The sequence below is a fragment of the Lepisma saccharinum genome, chromosome 1 (genome assembly GCF_977018435.1).
Source record: "Lepisma saccharinum chromosome 1, izLepSacc3.1, whole genome shotgun sequence".
Classification (NCBI taxonomy): Eukaryota; Metazoa; Arthropoda; class Insecta; order Zygentoma; family Lepismatidae; genus Lepisma; species Lepisma saccharinum.
In genome coordinates this window covers 68,180,708-68,198,380 of record NC_139229.1, presented here as the reverse complement: position 1 = coordinate 68,198,380, position 17,673 = coordinate 68,180,708, and the positions used below count along the sequence as shown (strand labels likewise).

At 38.7% G+C, this 17,673-nt stretch overlaps 1 protein-coding gene across 1 annotated transcript in view; it reads right to left on the bottom strand.

The window, feature by feature from the left end:
- LOC145996198 (cell adhesion molecule Dscam2-like) overlaps positions 1–17,673 on the bottom strand; it is a 501,892-nt gene that overhangs the window by 307,906 nt on the left and 176,313 nt on the right. Inside the window, exon 3 of the mRNA XM_083132598.1 lies at positions 15,399–15,725. Coding sequence (XP_082988724.1) covers positions 15,399–15,725 — 327 coding nt within the window. The remainder of the gene's footprint in view (positions 1–15,398; positions 15,726–17,673) is intronic.

Here is a 17,673-nt window from a genome sequence, read left to right as displayed (position 1 = left end):
TTACTTTTTTGGTAGGAAAGTCTTAGCATTAAGAGGCCAAAGTGCAGGTGCCAGTGGCGGGGGACCCCCCCCTTCGCTCCTCCTAATCGCCACCACTGGATATTTGGATTAAAATTAATGTCTTATTGGGAATGTAAACACACACACACACGAAAAAAACAATTCTTTGTTCATTCTGCATAAAGTATCCCCAGGTTTATGAAAGGCTATTTTGACAAAATATCGCCTAAAGTAATAATCAAGTAACATTGAAAAATCTGTGAGCTGAGTTGTTATTCGTTTTCTGAAGTAAGTCTTTGTTACTCATGTGGTAGAAGTGATACACGTAGTGTTGCCCACGAGACGAGACTTTGGCCTGTCTCGTCTCGTGGAAATGCTGTGAAATGCTGTCTCGTCTCGAAAATATTCGTTTGTCAAAGGGACACATGATCAATCTCGTCTCGTCTCGAATTTTTAAAAGCCTGTCCCGTCTCGTCCCGTGGGCAACACTAGATACACGTATGGTTGGATGAACACATGCACTGAGGTAGTTTACATTTTGTGTGTGAAATGTGATTTTGAACACAAGGAATTCATCGAAATTGATCACCATGCCCGGTAATTCATCTCTTTTTCACAGACGACTTGGGTTGTATGGTATGGAGTGACCATGTCAACCTCTATCCTGCGCAGTATACCCTGGAAACTTTAATCTTGCAGGCGAACGAGTCTCTGGCACCTGGAACCACACTCAAAAGAAAAATTTGTGAGGGGTTGTATATTCAATGTCTGCGTGTATTTGTTTCCCCACCCCCTTCGTTATTTTCATCTAATCACCATTGAACCTCATTGTCACCATTAGCCAAAATTAGCAGAAAAGTTACTTCACATGGAACAAATCAGTCGAATCAGCAACAACTTACTTTTCAAAAAGTGGAGTTTTGTTAGTTCATGCCCCTTCGAAAGTTGTGGTGGTAGTTTCAATTTCACATTGTTTCAATCTTGGATCAAGGCAGCTAAGTGCGTGAACAAAAACGTTGTTTTTCGAAAGTCTCAAATATTTGTCTCTGGCAATACACCCTCTTAAATGAACGCATCTTTGTGGTGATGAAATGACACATTTCCTGAGAGTTTTCTGTATAGTTTTTCTCCAATGGCATAACGTTGTCGCCTTATAGTGAAAAGGTTCTGGCTTCTACTGCCCCCTCCCCTGGTGGAAGCACAATGCTCACTGGTTCGGACTCCACTTTAAACTGTAGATTTAGTCCAGATTAGCCTATCTGAGCGTAAAATTCGACTTAAAACAAATAAACAAAATTTTCTATGTATACTTCATGACATACCTTTTCTCCTTTACTTCATCTGCATCTACAGATTCTGTTGACCTTTCCGGCTAAACCTCTGATGTTTCTAATGTTTAAACCATTTTCATCGTAATTGATTAGTTCTCTGACGCACTCAAAACAAAGCTTTCCTTCCAACCTCTTCTTTTAATTCTACGTAAGTTAATCACAAGAAAAATTGCACGATTACGTAACTGATAGGCAAAAGTTATGTCTGGAACTAGTATTTTTAAATAGAATTAGCCACCTACTATCAATTCTATAATTCTCTTGCTTTATCCAAACCCACATAACTGTTACATCAAAATTAATATACCTTGGTATTGTAGTGGTTATTGTGATTGCTTCTTATTAATATTTATTTGTAGAACGAATACAAAGTTGTTATTTTGTATACCATGTAGATATTTGAAAATGACAGGTATGTAAAATATAAATATAAAAATTGTAATGTAATAATAAAAGAGACACTTCTGGAATTTCAATGTAGATCTAATTAAAAAGTCGAAATAATTTATTGTGTTGCTGGACAAAGCAACGTTGAGATTTTTATTTGTTTATTTAGAGATTATTTTAATGATGTGAAGACCCGGAGCTTACAACACCAAGACCCCACTTCAAATCCGTCTACATTTTCAGTTATAACTTTTCGCCAAGCTAGATGAGGTGGTTAGTTATACGTATGTCTACATTTTTTCATCACATCCGAAGTGCCTAATTTTTTCTTTATGTGGTACTTTTGAAAGCAGTTTTCTTCCCCAGTGAAGGCCCGGAGCTGCAGCCCTCAAGGTCACCCTAAATACTGACCTTATTTTGATCATACCCTGCATAATTTTGCGCCTCCTAAGCCCACTATCTAATTCTAATCATAGAAGTATTCAATTGGTCACAGTATTCTTGTTTCAAGATCTCTAGTAATTCTTTTTGCTTTCTAATGACAAAGTTAAATCAGTTTTTTATGGGATGATGATATGTGAACAGTTCTAGTATAGATAATATTCATTAGTAAAATATACATTTAATGAACACCAGAATTCACTTATTTATTGCAACATTCACATCTCTAAGTATGTGTATTTAGTGATTTGATTGGGTGGGCAATCGGGTGGGCACAGGAATTTTTAGGTGGGCGCTTGCCCACCCGTGCCCACCCCTGTCGCCGTCCCTGGCGCCAGCCCAGGTGATTCAGTAATCATCCCCTCTCGAAAATGTCAATCAAAAACAACTAGAACTTGTGTATCTAAAAACTTTCTTATTTACTTATCTTCTTATCAGCATTAAACTCAAGTAAAATTGTTTCCAATCTTTTTTTTTGATTTAAGTAATTATCTTTATTTGCAATGAAAACCTTCAGTGGTGTCCCACCCCTACCGACTAGCTAGCTGGAGGCGGACTGTGGTGATTGTTTCATTGGTATTTGGTTGTATCTACTGAAGGATTAGTTCTTAATCCTGAAGGTAGCGGCACCCTAATATCCGTGCCTCCTTGGCAGTGACCACTGTCCGCCGATGCAATGGAAGAGACCATTGCATCCAAGGATGTTGAATTGTACCATCGCAGTAGTTATAAATTACATGTGCAAACTGTGCATAAGCTTTTATATTCTTCATGTTACTTGTTACGTTTAATGACCGCGATCTTGACGCCACCTCGTGTCACTTATTACAGTAATACAAGAACGAAAACTCGCATAGGTATACGCAGGGTATTATCCTGATGCACAATGAGCCAGAATTCTGAAAATGGGGACAAAAATCTGAATTGGTGAATAGAGATACTTTAGGTTGTCGGTATTTCTAATAAAATAACATAATACATAAAAAACATAAAATGATTCAACTTCTGTAGTTATTCACATGATAGTAGTGCAAAATAGTAAAGTAGCATGTTGTGTACAAAAGAAGTCCTGTGCTCATGTACTGAGAAAAACTGCAGTTTCGTATATCATATAAAATCGGTTAAATCCTGTGCTTGTTGACATGAAAACTCTACCAAATGGAGCCGGGGTGGTTCACTCGGCAGAGCGTCTGACTGGCAAGTGGCAACTCGGGTTGGCAGCAAGTTTTATCTTGATTGCTTTTATAAGACCCATGGAATCATTCTGCTTATACATCTTCATCCCACCTCATCCCACAAATTTTGAAAGTCAAATGATAGAAACACACGTCATTGTAACTCGGCTCAAAACGGCAGCATATGAACATACTTGTATAACAATGCCCACAATTCAGCAAATGAATTCATACATTACCCACAGAAAGTGCATACCTTGACGATACGTAGAATGTGTGTCACAGAAGCCCACACACATAACGTTCTGATAATTCAACACCAGTCTCAATAGGTGAAACTGTGTGCGAGACATCTGTGAAATGGCATTTATGAAATGTATGGGTTTTGCCCACCTTAAATCTTCATTTACATTAACACCTGGATGGAACTTTATGCGTTTCGAGGCAGTCCCATCATTGTTCTCTAGGAAACTAATGGTTTAAAGGCTCTGCTTTCAAGTAGGAATTTCGATTTTTGTCCCCATTTTAAGAATTCCGGCCCACTGCTCGATGTCAAGAAATTATTTCTGTAATGAGGGTACTACTAATAATAATGCATTGGTCCACCAAGTCCTCTGAGGCTTCTATCTGGCATGAAGGCATGAACGAGTAATACGCGTCACTCAATTACATGAGAACCTGGACATTTCATACGTGGATGAGGTCATGAACTTTGGGTACGCCATAGGGAACACCATAATCTAACAGTACAGCCCATTGAAAGAGACAATCTACTGGGTGGCCACAATTGAAATTGCCCTACTGAGGAACCTCGAAGCATCAGGTTGCTGAAACTTGGTATAGAGGCTATGAAGACAATGGGAAAGAGAGTCGTCAGAAAAAAAATCAGATTTTCACCACCAGGTTGAAATGTGGCGCTGAAATCTGGTGCACAGTGAACATCACGACCATTGATCACACACTCTTACGCTCCCAAAGGGTCGTTCACGTTAGCAGGGCGCATATTGAACACTGTTGTATAGACATAAAACTCAAATTACTGGTGGTTGTTACTTCAGAGTCACATTTCAACCTGGTGGTGAAATTTTTGAACTACTTTTTCATCAGAATTCGCTTCTCCATGTTCTCCATAGACTCTATACAAAGTTTCACCGCAATCCGTTTCTTCGACCGGGCTCCAGAGGGCTCTGAGTACGGGAAACAATTTTAAGCGCCACATTTCCACCTGGTGGTGAAAATTTGAACTATATGTTTGCTTTAACATTCGCTTCCTTATAGTCCCTATAGTCTCTATACCAAGTTTCAGCGCAATCCGTTACTTCCAACGGGCTCCAGACCTCTCTGAGTAGGGCAACTTTAATTGTGGTCTCGTACATCGTTGCACACACACAAACTGCTACGACTGTAATACCACCTAACGTCTCTCAACACTTGTAAACAGGACTGTGTGAGGCGACCGCAATTTAGTCTTATTAACTGGAAATTTTTGTTTGTTTTAGTCATTTCGATGGGCAATTCCTTAATTTTTAGATCTCAAAGGTGAGGCAGTTATTGTAGCGTTATGGATGAAGGTTCCTTGAACTTAGATATTAAGGGGAGTCGAACTGTTTGATAAGATGTTGATTTTGTTCCTAAATTAACTTAATGCATAGAATGACTAAACGGGATCGAACCTGGGACCCCTTCATTACAAGGCGGCGACGTTAGCGCTACGTCATTGGGGAGGCGTCTTGTTTAGACCTATTGAGGCATCCTCCCTTCGTCACCCATTTAATCCGCCCATGACTATAGGCCATGACAAGAGATTTAACATAGTTTCGAATGTTTACATACAAATGGGGAGCTAATATCAAAGTACATTTAGGAGAAACATTTTGAGTCTCTCTGTACACTCTGCAAAAAGATGCATTCATACGTATATTTCAGATCATTCCCGCACGATACATTTTCAAAACGCAGGAGATACTTTACGGACGCACGATACATTTTCAAAATGCAGGAGATACTTTACGGACACCCTGTATTGACATTGACTTTAGAGCGAGATTGGCAAGAAAGCATCTTACGCAACTGTTACGTTCTATGTTGAAAGAAAGCACAAATTGCGTAACGGAAGCACGCCTAAGATGCGTGAGAGACTGGGTTTTGAGAAAGGGGGGGGGGCGTAAAGCAGGGTAATGAATATTCACCAAGGTAGATGCGTTCAATCTACAGGGTGTAATCAGAGATTCATCGATTTTAATCTCGGAACTCCTGATAGGACAACTTGGATGATTAAGAGAGAATGGAGGAAGGAAGGAAGATGGAAAATGGATGATGAAAAAATCCTTGCTGATAGGAAGGTGGGCTGTGCCATTTCATCGGAGAGCCTCGTTTCCTACTCGAGTGAAGATGTTCGGGAGTGGGGGGAGGGGGCAGACGAGACAATAAGGACGAATCGGAGGTTGCTCACTGAACTTTGGACAAGTTTCAAGGAGAATTATTCTCTGGAAGATTACGAAACATCTGTTATTTGGGAGCTCCAGGTTCTCTGGTCTTTTAGTAATTAACGTGCTGAGCAGAGTCAAGGAAACACTGCTATGGTTTTACACAAGAATTTGCTATAGCCTACACACATTTCATACATATATTTGTGAGAGAGATGGGGTGAGAAAGGCAGATACAGAGGCAGGTAGAAAAGGCAAAGGGATGGAGAGAGAACAAAAGGGACAAGCATAGACTGAGACGGAGACGAATGGCAGGCATAAAGACAGACAGACACACGCATATACAGAGAGAGAGAGAGAGAGAGAGAGAGATGAGTGTCAGACATAGACAGACAGCTTCCCCCAGACAAACAGACAGAGGTAGAGATGAGTATCAGACAGAGTGAGAGAGGTAGAGATGATAGGCAGACAGAGACAGATGGATACACACGCAGATAAGACAGGTGGAGATAGAGACAAACGGACAGAGGTAGAGATGAATGGCGGACACAGAGATAGACTGATACACACGCAGCCAAAGGTAGAGTTGAGTGGCAGACATAGAGACAGACAGACAGACAGAGGTAGAGATTAGTAGCAGACCTAGAAGCCAGACGGATACACACGCAGACAGATGTAGATGAGTGGCAGACAGACACCCAAACACACACACACATACAGAGACAGACACAGTCCGACATCCACACACTAACGCACACACACATATAGAGAGGGAGGGAGACATTTATTTCATTGATCACCTTTCCTTAACATACGTGAAAATCACAAAAAATGCCAACACGTTATTGTAATATATGCAAGGGGAAACCTATATTCTGGCTGAAGGGAGATTTTGTTGCATAGCTTGTCCTGTCTTAATAGCTTTTTGGTATAAATTAACCTTTTTCTGATAGGATAGGGTGGTTAATTTTCGATATAGGTACTATTTCGATCACCCGTTCTAAAAAGTCGAACATTTTGCTTCCTGTTACTGGCAACGCTAATTTGAGGAGTGAGAGTTGTTGCGTGGGGTATCAGGTGTGTTGTGCAGAAACATCGAGAAATTATACGGAAACCCCGGAGAACCAGACGTAACTTTCAATGGCAAAGTGAGTACGTTGTAAATAGAATAGATGCTTTGTATTGTATTTTTTATTTGTTGCATTCAATATTATTGATTTAGAGAAAAAATCGTAAGTGGAGAAGATGCCGCAATTGGCAAATAAGCCTAAAGTGGGCGAAGATGTCAAAAATAAAATGTTTGCATGTATTGATATGTCTTCTGTAATTTCAAATATCAACGTCAATGTCGGTATATCTATATTTTAGATATTTCTAGATTGAAGACTGACTGTGCACGAGGCCAAGAACCATCAAGGGCTGTGCCACTAAATGAGTGAGAACGAAGTCGAAAATCCAAAGAAAAACAACGTACATATGTAATAACATCTGGACATGTGCGCATTTGGAAAAAAAAAACAACTTCGAGAACTAATGAATTAGCAGTGTAGGTCAATTGAATCGAAGCCTCGTAAGATAAATTTCAGCATCAAAGGAAAATGATTAGCCTCATGAATATTCAGACGCTGAAGTCTCTCTGCGAAGGAGCCAAGGAGCGATGAGAAGACCGTCAGAAGTTTCAAGAACTTCCGCAAGGTTCAGCAGGGCCGTCGTGATAAAGGGCGAGAAGGGGTTAATGAATAACCAGAATCAAAACGTGATTGCCGTGAGATAAGATGAAGCTGAAATAGTACGTAAGGTTCGAACTGGCTTGCATGTTGCCATAGTGTAAAATGTAATAAGATTACATTTTAGATAGTGTCAAATATCATTCGTTTTTTAGCCTGGTTGTACATATATAAATTCGTTATATGAACAGAAATCCCCCCTCAATGTAGGTCTATATTGTCGAGGCGAGGAGCTTAGTTGCAGGAACGACAAGTCATATTTATGTTTACTTTCATATTACTCTTCATTATCATCACCATTCATCCTTTGTCATCATCGTTCTTCGTGCTCAAAGTGAGGTGTAAGGAGTGACGGCCTGAGAAGACACCAAAAAGTCCCTCACTTCCCCGTAGTACACACCGGCAACTTTTTCTTGCATGCGAACAAGGCTCTGGTGCCTGCCAAGATAATCCTCTCTGGGATCGTTTTGTTCTTATAAGTGCTGAGTGCCCTTTTACAGTCACAGCTTTCTTACTAGGGTATGTAGATTTTATCTTCAGAGACAGCATAGGTTTAATTGGAGTGAGTAGTCTACGACAGTATTTGTTTTAGCAATTTATTTAGAAAGTTTTTAACAGATAAATTTTATTTCCTTGTTAAGGTCCTGTCCTCATAGCGTATGGTCAGCAGTTCTGAGAAAGGCTAAGGTAAACTAAAAGGTGCTGTAATGCCACAGAAGAAGTCTACGTGACTGGTCCTTACAAAGGAATGTTTCCAGCATGTCACAGAAACGATGACGCACTCTATCAGATGGGCTTATCCCATTTTGCCAACGCTCCGTTACTGGTAACTGGATTGAGAAACCTTACTAAATGCTGTGTCGACAAATGTAGTCCTAAGCACAGCTACGGTGCACAAGTTGAAGATCATTGGTATAGTCAAAGGTAGATTCATGGTCACTCAGTTCCTTCGCAGCATCCGGCATAGCCGAGAAACTTTGAACTTCCTCTAACCGTCAGGACGTCGATGGCGCATCTAAGTCAGAAACTTTTTAGAAGAACAGCAAGTAAAACCAAGAAGGGCAAGATCTGGGTGATGTAGCTGTCCTTTCCGTTTCAGACAGAAAGTTTCCCTAGCCAATCTTCGAAAGTGACGTGGACGACTGTTTTCTTCCCTTAGAATACTTTTCGCCGAGGGAGGAACCCCATATCAGGCGCAGGGAACGCCCCATTGCCTTCCCCGATGGTCAAAATAACCTCTGCTCCTTGCGTTGGTGGATGTTTACAGTTCCAGAAAACCGTGGGCGAGAAGACAAGGGGGGGAAAACAACGCTCGGATTGACCGCGTAGGTATTGATTCCGGCAGAATCAGGCACGTCATCTTTGCAAATATACCTTCCCCCCCCCCCTCTAGTTGTTTGTTTTTGCGCGGTTCATTAGATACCGGAGATCCTTCTGCACTGTCACAGTTTAGTTTGCAGAGAAAGACACGGTCACAGCAACCATCAATGGCGATTCGTAGGAAAAATTGAACTTCAAGCCTCTGCTAAACATATGGAAGCTTGTAGGCTAGTTGAAACATTTGCTTGAAGTACCGAAATAAGTGTGTCATTAAAATAGCGGCCGCAGACCACAGAAACGTACGTAGGACATCAAAACAAACAGTTTTGCCCAGTAACATGTTTGTCTTTATGCATCGTTTCGGTCCTACGAACGTTCAAAAAAGGCAGTTTTGCTGCCTGTATGCTGGCAACCCAACATAACATTTTAACGCATCTGTGACGTTTCATTATGTCGTGAAACTGTGCATGCCACTGCCGCGAGGAACGCATGTTCTGCGAATGAAAGACATACTACCAACCACATGATCTGTTGTAAAACGAAGCAAGGAACATGTTCAGTAACCCAATGGAGAGTAAAACAACGATACGAAAAACGGTGGAAAACAAATAACGACCCCACCCCCTAAAAAGTGGTGGAAAAAGAAACAGAGAGACGGAGGAGGGAAAAAACTCTTGACTCAAGCGTGTTCAAGGGCGGAACCAGAAATTTCCGTCGGTGAGGAAAGGGGGCTGAAAGGACAAAGCGATTTTGAGGGGGTAGCTATTTTCTTGCGTACCTAAAAATTAATTACGTCGGCTTTCGTCTCTTAGCTTATATGCCATTTATTTGAAAATTAAAATTTCACCTTTAATCATGCAATGATGTTTTGCTCAACACCTCATCCGTGAAGTAGGGCTATGCTAAAATTCAAATATAAATGAAGAAATGTACATGTTACAATTGTTATCATTTGTATATGTAATGATCATACTCAGACAAAACATCTATAAAGAGACATTTGAACTGAATTTTAATTTTTGGAAGTTATATTAAATACACCTAGCAACCCTAAAAACTCTCAATGTTCAGAACAATTAGCAGGAACTACTCAAGTTTAGCACACAGCTATGGTTCGCTAGTCGGCGAACCTGCACTGCAATCTTCATGCGCAAACCGAAGCACAGTTAGACGTGAAAGCCTTCTGCGCATGCGCCCTGCTCTCTCTCTAACGCCAATTTGTAGGCTCGCTTCGAGCATGCGCATTAAATATAAGCAGCTATGTTGAAAACAACTCGGCGGGGATTAAGTAAGGTTGCGAGGCGCATACAAATGTAATTTCGGATAGTTACAGAAGTATAGGAAACCGGATTAATCCCGAACACAGAGGTAATTGTGGACACCAGGTTTTCTGCTTTGCTTCCTCGATAAGATCAAGTTTTGGGTTTACAATAAATTTACTAAACTTATTGAAATCATATCTTCAGGGAAGAAAGCAATAGGAGTCATTCCATGCCAAATCAACACAGATATGTGCAATTTCCAACCTGACCATCTCCGATTTTCATGAAATTTGGGGAGTTGAAACTATGCATGGAACGTAGTAACTATGAAAATTTTTAGTCTCGTGCGTCTTGTAATTGTTAAATTATTCAAGGTCAAAATTAGCAGAAATTGCCCTTTTTGAGCCCGCTTAGCTATACTAAATATGCTCTAACTCCGCCACTATTTTGCCTAGGAAGCTCAATTAAAGCCTATTGCACAGGGAATTGAACAAGCTTTCCAGTGATATATAACAAGCCTACCTTTGGATAAAAATATAATTTTGTCACGTGACCTTGACTTTTGACCTTGAATATCTCAAAACATGTCATCACCAAAAAGCGTGAAAAAAATATATTTGGTACCTCATGCCATACTATAAAACATATCAAAATATGATTCTGGGACTGCAATGGGATCAGAAGATAAAAAATAATATGTGTAACTATGTGACTGATAAAAGCCTCATTACATGAACTATGACGTGTCAAAAGTCCTTTAACACCCCCTACAAAATGTAAAGGAGTTATCCTGGTCATGAAAGAAATAGGTTAAGCATAGGGAGATCCCTAGCTGTGTGTGTCAAGCGCAAGTCTGGCACATTGTTGACCGCCATATTGAATTCAACGCAAAAATTTCAAAGGAAAGGGTGTGAAGTGATATAAAAATCAGGCTAGAACTTCACGAGAAATGGAATGGCGAAGGTTTTTCGAAAGTATCTTTAACCAGCAAAAATTTATTACTGCATGCCTGTAACCATTTTCTCCTTTTCGAGGTGTTAAAAACAAAGTATTAAGAATGCTCCTAACGTGTCAAGAACTCGTCGAGATCACGCTGACATCTTGGGACAGAAAGAAGTATACGCACCATTGCATATGATTTTAATCAGCAACATTCACCAAATACTTGAATAGTGGAGAATATTAGGAAAAGTATCTCAAACAATTACGTGACACTTCCTTTGGAATGAAAAATTCTTCAGTGACGAGGCTAATTTTTATGTTCACTGTAAAGTTAATAAAATTATATTCAATACCTGTGATTTGATAATCTACAGTAGACAGATCCCAGCCGAATGGTTGTTGCTGGTAAGCTAATGATGTGGTATAGTGTATGGAGAACAGGAATGGTTGGTCCATACTCAACAACGGATCCTTAAATGGTGAGGGCTTCTTGGATGTGTTAAGTGAACAGGTTTTTCATCCTTGCTTACGGGATATGGTACTTTTCCAGAGTTTTGAAACAGGACAGAGTGTGACCATACTATGTGAAAATTTTGGCAATTTCTTCATGGTAAATTTCTAGGTAGATTGATGGGCAGACGGGGATCTATTAAAAGGCCTGCACATTCCCCAGATCTAACATCTTAGAAGGACTTTTACCTTCAGAAACATTTAAAGAGAATGGTGCATGCACTAAAAGTCCCTGATATTGACCATCTGAGAGAAGGCATAGTTGCTGCTTGCGATGATGTTGCACCTGCTACATTGCCAAATGTTCTATGTGAGTTTGAGAGACGTCAACGAGTGTGCTCACAGGAATATTGACAACACTGTAATGTGCATCTGCGCTTGACATACACAGCTAGAGATCTCCCTGTGCCTAACCTATTTCTTTCATGACCAGGATAACTCCTTTACATTTTGTAGGGGGTGTTAAAGGACTTTTGACTCGTCATAGTTCATGTAATGAGGCTTTTATCAGTCACATAGTTACACATATTATTTTTTATCTTCTGATCCCATTGCAGTCCCAGAATCATATTTTGATATGTTTTACAGTATGGTGTGAGGGGCCAAATATATTTTTTTAAGTCAAGGTCACGTGACAAAATTATATTTTTATCGAAAGGTGGACTTGTTATATATCACTGGAAAGCTTGTTCAATTCCCTGTACAATAAGATTTATTTGAGCTTTCTAGGAGAAATAGTGGCGGAGTTAGAGCACATTTAGTATAGCTAAGCGGACTCAAAAAGGGCAATTTGTGCGAACTTTGACCTTGAATAATTTAACAATTACAAGACGCACGAGACTAAAACTTTTCATAGTTACTAAGTTCTATGCATAGTTTCAACTCCCCAAATTTCATGAAAATCGGAGATGGTCAGGTTGGGGGCTGTGTTGATTTCGCATGGAATGACTCATATGTAACATATAAACAGTTGATATATCATAAATATTATGTAAACTCTGGTGAGCCCCAAGGATCTAATATTATGTCACTTTGGTTTATGTTGTTTACAAATGATTTGCCATTTTATATTAAGTATTGAAAGAGCCTCATGTACGCTGATGATATAAAATTATATAAAGGAATTACTAGTGTAGAAGATACATTCAAACTTCAAAAAGATCTAAATGCATTATATAAATAGAGTTGTATAAATGATCTTGGTTTCAACATAAAGAAGTGTTGCTTTATGCATTTAACAATTAAGAGAAATACTCTTCATTATGCATACTCTATAAATGGCCAATTGCTTCTTCACGTATATGTAGTAAGAGACCTTAGTGTTTTTATTGATTCTACTTTGACGTTCAAGCAACATATTTCATTCAGTTAATAACATATATTAATTACTGGGTTTTATTTTTAGAAATACTAAGAATTTCAGAAGTATAAACTGTTTCGCAACCATATACCTACAACAGTATTGAAGTATGCTTGAATATGGTTACATTATGTGGTCACCAATGTACAAATCGCATGAAAATGCCGTGGAGAGAATTCAGAAGAAACTCTTGAGATATTTATATTACATAAAATATAATAAGTCAGTGCAACAAAATGTTGCAAGAATTTAATTTTAAGAGCCTTTGTAATAGGCGGGATATTCTATATCAATTATGCTTGTATAAAACTGTAAACAGTATTTTGGGCACTAGTTATTTTCTCAGCCAACTGCAATTCAATAAGAGGAAAAATAATCTACGTGAGCGAAACTTACCGATTTCCAAAACACCTAAAACAGAAATATATATAATAAGCTTTCAATTAATAACCAGAGCTTAAATTTCTCATTGCCATTCAAACTTTATAAAGAAATTGATTGAATCAAAAGTATAACAAGAAATAAATACATTGTAATAATTTCGGTACACTATTATTTGATCCTCTAGTTTCTTCTACAATTATATATGCATATATTTAATACACGTAATTATTACACAACTCTTTGTTCTTATTAGGTTAAAGTGTACATCCTATTGGTTAATTGATTGTTCGCGATTATGTAATTGATTACTTGTATTATCGGTCTGTATATGTTTGTATGTATATTAGTTGAATTGATTATATTTACGTTTTTTGTTTGTGTATGAACTTATCTTTTTGATGATTGCTTATCTTCCTTCTGTAATTGAAGGATTTACTTCTGTTGAGGCAGTAATTAAATGAATTAAATTAAACTGAATTTCATTAAAACTGTGATCCAATTGGTGCTGCCACCTAGCGCCTTTCGCGAACAACGCGTTAAGGTCCTGTCATTACAATGCATCGAAGCCAGAGAACAAAGTTTGTTATTTTCAACTTTGCTTGTAATTTATGTGCTGTATAGACTTCGAGATAAGTAGATGTTTAATGCCGTTTACTCTTGTAGATTGTACATTTATTTAGGCAATTATCAAACACACTGGAATGCTCCTACATTAAGTACATAACGTGTGGTGATAATGAAAACAACATGGCGCAGAAAGGGGTAATGGCGAACAAGTCTGCCTGAAGTTAAAAAATGGCCGAAGAGTTTCCTCAAGATACTTAAAAACAGGGTCAACATTCCTTATTTTTTTCCTTCATTTGTTCTTATAGTAACTATTTTTCATAAGGGGCAATGACGAACACTGTGATCGGAATTTCCCCGAAAAATCCGGGCAATGCTGGCCCAACATGACAGCTGTGTCTTTCTCTTAGCTTTTTGTGCAAAACAAATAGTCAGGGAACACTGTTACCGAGATGATTTTGAAGGGAAGGTAGGGATGGACGATATCGCGATATATCGTCATAGACGATACGATATTTTTTCCGTATCTTGATGCCACGATATATATCGCCAAAATATCGTGATGAGATATTGCCGACACGATAAATATCGCGACGTTATATCGTCACAGATGATACGATATTTTTCCGTATCGTGATATCGGCGATATAGCGTCTCCACGATATATATCGCCAAAATATCCTGATGATATATTGCCGACACGATATATATCTACAAAATATCGTGATGATATATCGCCGACACGATATATATCGCCAAAATATTGTGACGATGTATCGCCGGCACGATATAGGTATGTCATCAAAATATAGTGACGATAAATTGTCTAGTTGATATCGCCTGGTGGATTTTTTTTTCAATATCGCGATATATCGTCTAGACATGTTTTTCAACTTATGAGGCGCGACTCACTGATGGGTCCCGAGGGGTTGTTTGGAGGGTCGCGAAGTCGGGCTCGAAAATTTATTTACTGGGTCTTAAAAACCTATTACATTTAAATGACTAAGATACATTGTTTTAAGAATTTAAATTCAACCCATGTTGTACGTAGTCTAAACTCTAACTTTCTGTTATTCATGCTCTACCATTGATTTTTTACATGTATCTCTCTGATGTTTAACTCTAGTGAATCGAATATCTGTCGTTTTAGTTCGAATAGAGTAAATTAGCCTTTTAAATTACATATTTTTTTCTATATCTATTTAGAACACTCGCTGTGTAATTTGTTTAAGCAAGCGTAAAAGAGGGCTTCTTAAATATTGGATGTTAGCAAATATATGACTATAAACTGGGCGCACTCCCCTACAAGTAATTCTGCCGGCGCCCATGCTTATGGGTCCCATGAAGTGTAATATAGCTACTTCAAGGTGGTTCCCGGACTGAAAAAGGTTGAGAACTACTGGTCTAGACGATATATTGCCCAACACTAGCATTAGGTTTTCCTTAGAATGTATGCAGTGTCTAAAATGTTTTCAAATAATTCCATAATTCACCATCAAAGTTTAAGTGTTCCACAATAACCCTGTTTCCCCTACTATTTTACGCAAAATGACAAAAATGGATGCTTACCTGCTCTCACTTGGACGTCCCTGCTTATGATCCTACCGACCGGGTTCGATGCCAGGCACCGATACACGGAACTGTGGATGTCCTGGCGAAAGGCGCCCGCGGAGAAGGGCAGGAAGACGAGCGTCCCGTTACGAAGGACCCTCCTCACCCCTTGGACGTCTCCCATCGTGGAGCCGTCGCTGCCCAGCCACTCCACCGTCGGGGGAGGGGAGCCGTGGGCAGAGCAGTCGGCCCATCCGCCGGTTGTGTTGGAGAACTCCAGTCTGGATGGCGGCTCCACCACGAATATTGGTCCCTGCATGTGAGATTCATAGCTGTTGGATTGGCCTGAAACAGAACAATAGAACTATTAAGTTAAAAGCAATACTACTGGTTTGCAAATAAGTTACTGATCTAAAAATTTGTTATTGGAAATATAACACATACATAGAAAAAATATACACATTTCGAAACCAATGTCTGAATTAATGTGGGCAGCGCTTTTGATAAGTTTTTTTCTGCAAAATTTCAACTTGATAAACGTTCAAGCATTTCTCGTATTATCCTTTGATAGGTTTTAGAACACGTTCTTGAATATCAGCCCCATGTTTAATTCTTACGTGGTAAACTTTCAGTTTAATGCTGCTTTCCAGAAAACACACACGGATATAAGTTACAGGTAAAATTAAGACTATAAAATCACTCAACCGTGATGAATCAATCCACTGACATGGATCTGTCATTGCATTCGAGCCATCCTATCACTAGTTTTATAATTTATAAACATCGTCGCGATTAACCCAAGAGATGAAAATACGACGTAAAATAACGAAAACACAAGAAAAGTAGGAGAGATGCAAAAAATGAGAATACATATACTACATTAATTTGTATTTTTGCTCCTTTCATGTCGCTCTTTTCTTTACGCTCATGGAAACTATTATCATATGGGACGAAATATACAAGTTGCAACGTGCCTCCACAATCGCAACTCCAGGGTATGGAGCCCCGAATTGGCAACACTCTGCTCCTTGCTTCGGCTAGACAGTTGGAAGCATCAGTTCTCACCCAGGGATCTGGATTAAGACGATCCCATTCCTCCAGGAAGGTAACCGGCGAACAGCACATCACGTCAAATAAAATTAAAATACTTTATAATTAAAATGTCCAAAAACTTTAATCACGAATCGCGCGCGTACATACTTATTCGCACAAGTCAAAAATATAATGTGTTGGATCCTGCTCGCTCGTAGGCAGTGCTAAGCAACTTATTTATCACGACAGAATCCGCGCACCGCCTTCGCCGTTAACAGCAAGACCTCAACTGTTACCTCAGGCGTGAGGCACAGCTTAACACATTCTTTCTTACAATGCTACAAACTCATACCATAAAAATAACACAAGAAAAGCTGATAATTTATATGTCAGACTAATGTTAAATAGCGATAGTAAGCTTAGGTTGTGGTTGGCAACAATTGAGAATGTCAACGTGGAACTTTTGACGTCGCCATATACACGTAGCGTCATTCTCCACTCCTAAAATAAACAGCCAATAGGATAACGTTATATTATTGAAAACGAGAGAGAATTGCTTTGCTATAATGTTACAATATTAAACTAGGAATAAAATAACGAAATAGATTTTATAAACTAATTCATATTTGCCCTTGCACATAAAATGATTAAATAAAGATTTAGTTTACAGATTTATAACGAGGACTAAATTACTTCAATCTTGTCAATTGTGAAATATCGGTATTAGGTAGACATGTATTTAACATGTGTTTAAACAACAACATTGGCGTGATAGATAGCAATAATCCTAGCCATCTTGGATTTGACAAATAATGCAAACATTGCATATTTAGGATAATCGTTAGCCTATAAAATCTGAATTAATGATGCAAAAATACACGAAAAATAACATAAGATAGAACATAACTTTATAAATAAATTATGAAAACAATTAAGTATAAATAATTTAATACAAGTTATTAACTTGAAAGCATACGAAAAAGATAAATTCCATAATACTGAAATTTGCCTAATATGGCGGTCGTTACTAAGTTTAGGTCTGGATTCGAACCCGAAATAATCGGTGACGAGATCGTAAGTCTGTTACTTATTATGTTCAACATCTTTCTGAAAAAAAAAAAAAAAACACCGGCCTGCATGGGTTTGGATGTCTCGCAGATGATGATTGAACATAGTGACGTGGAGAAAAATCCTGACCTAGTGAAAAACCCCGAAGTGATGGGAAGAAATATATATCATTTCCATGATCAGCATTCAAAAT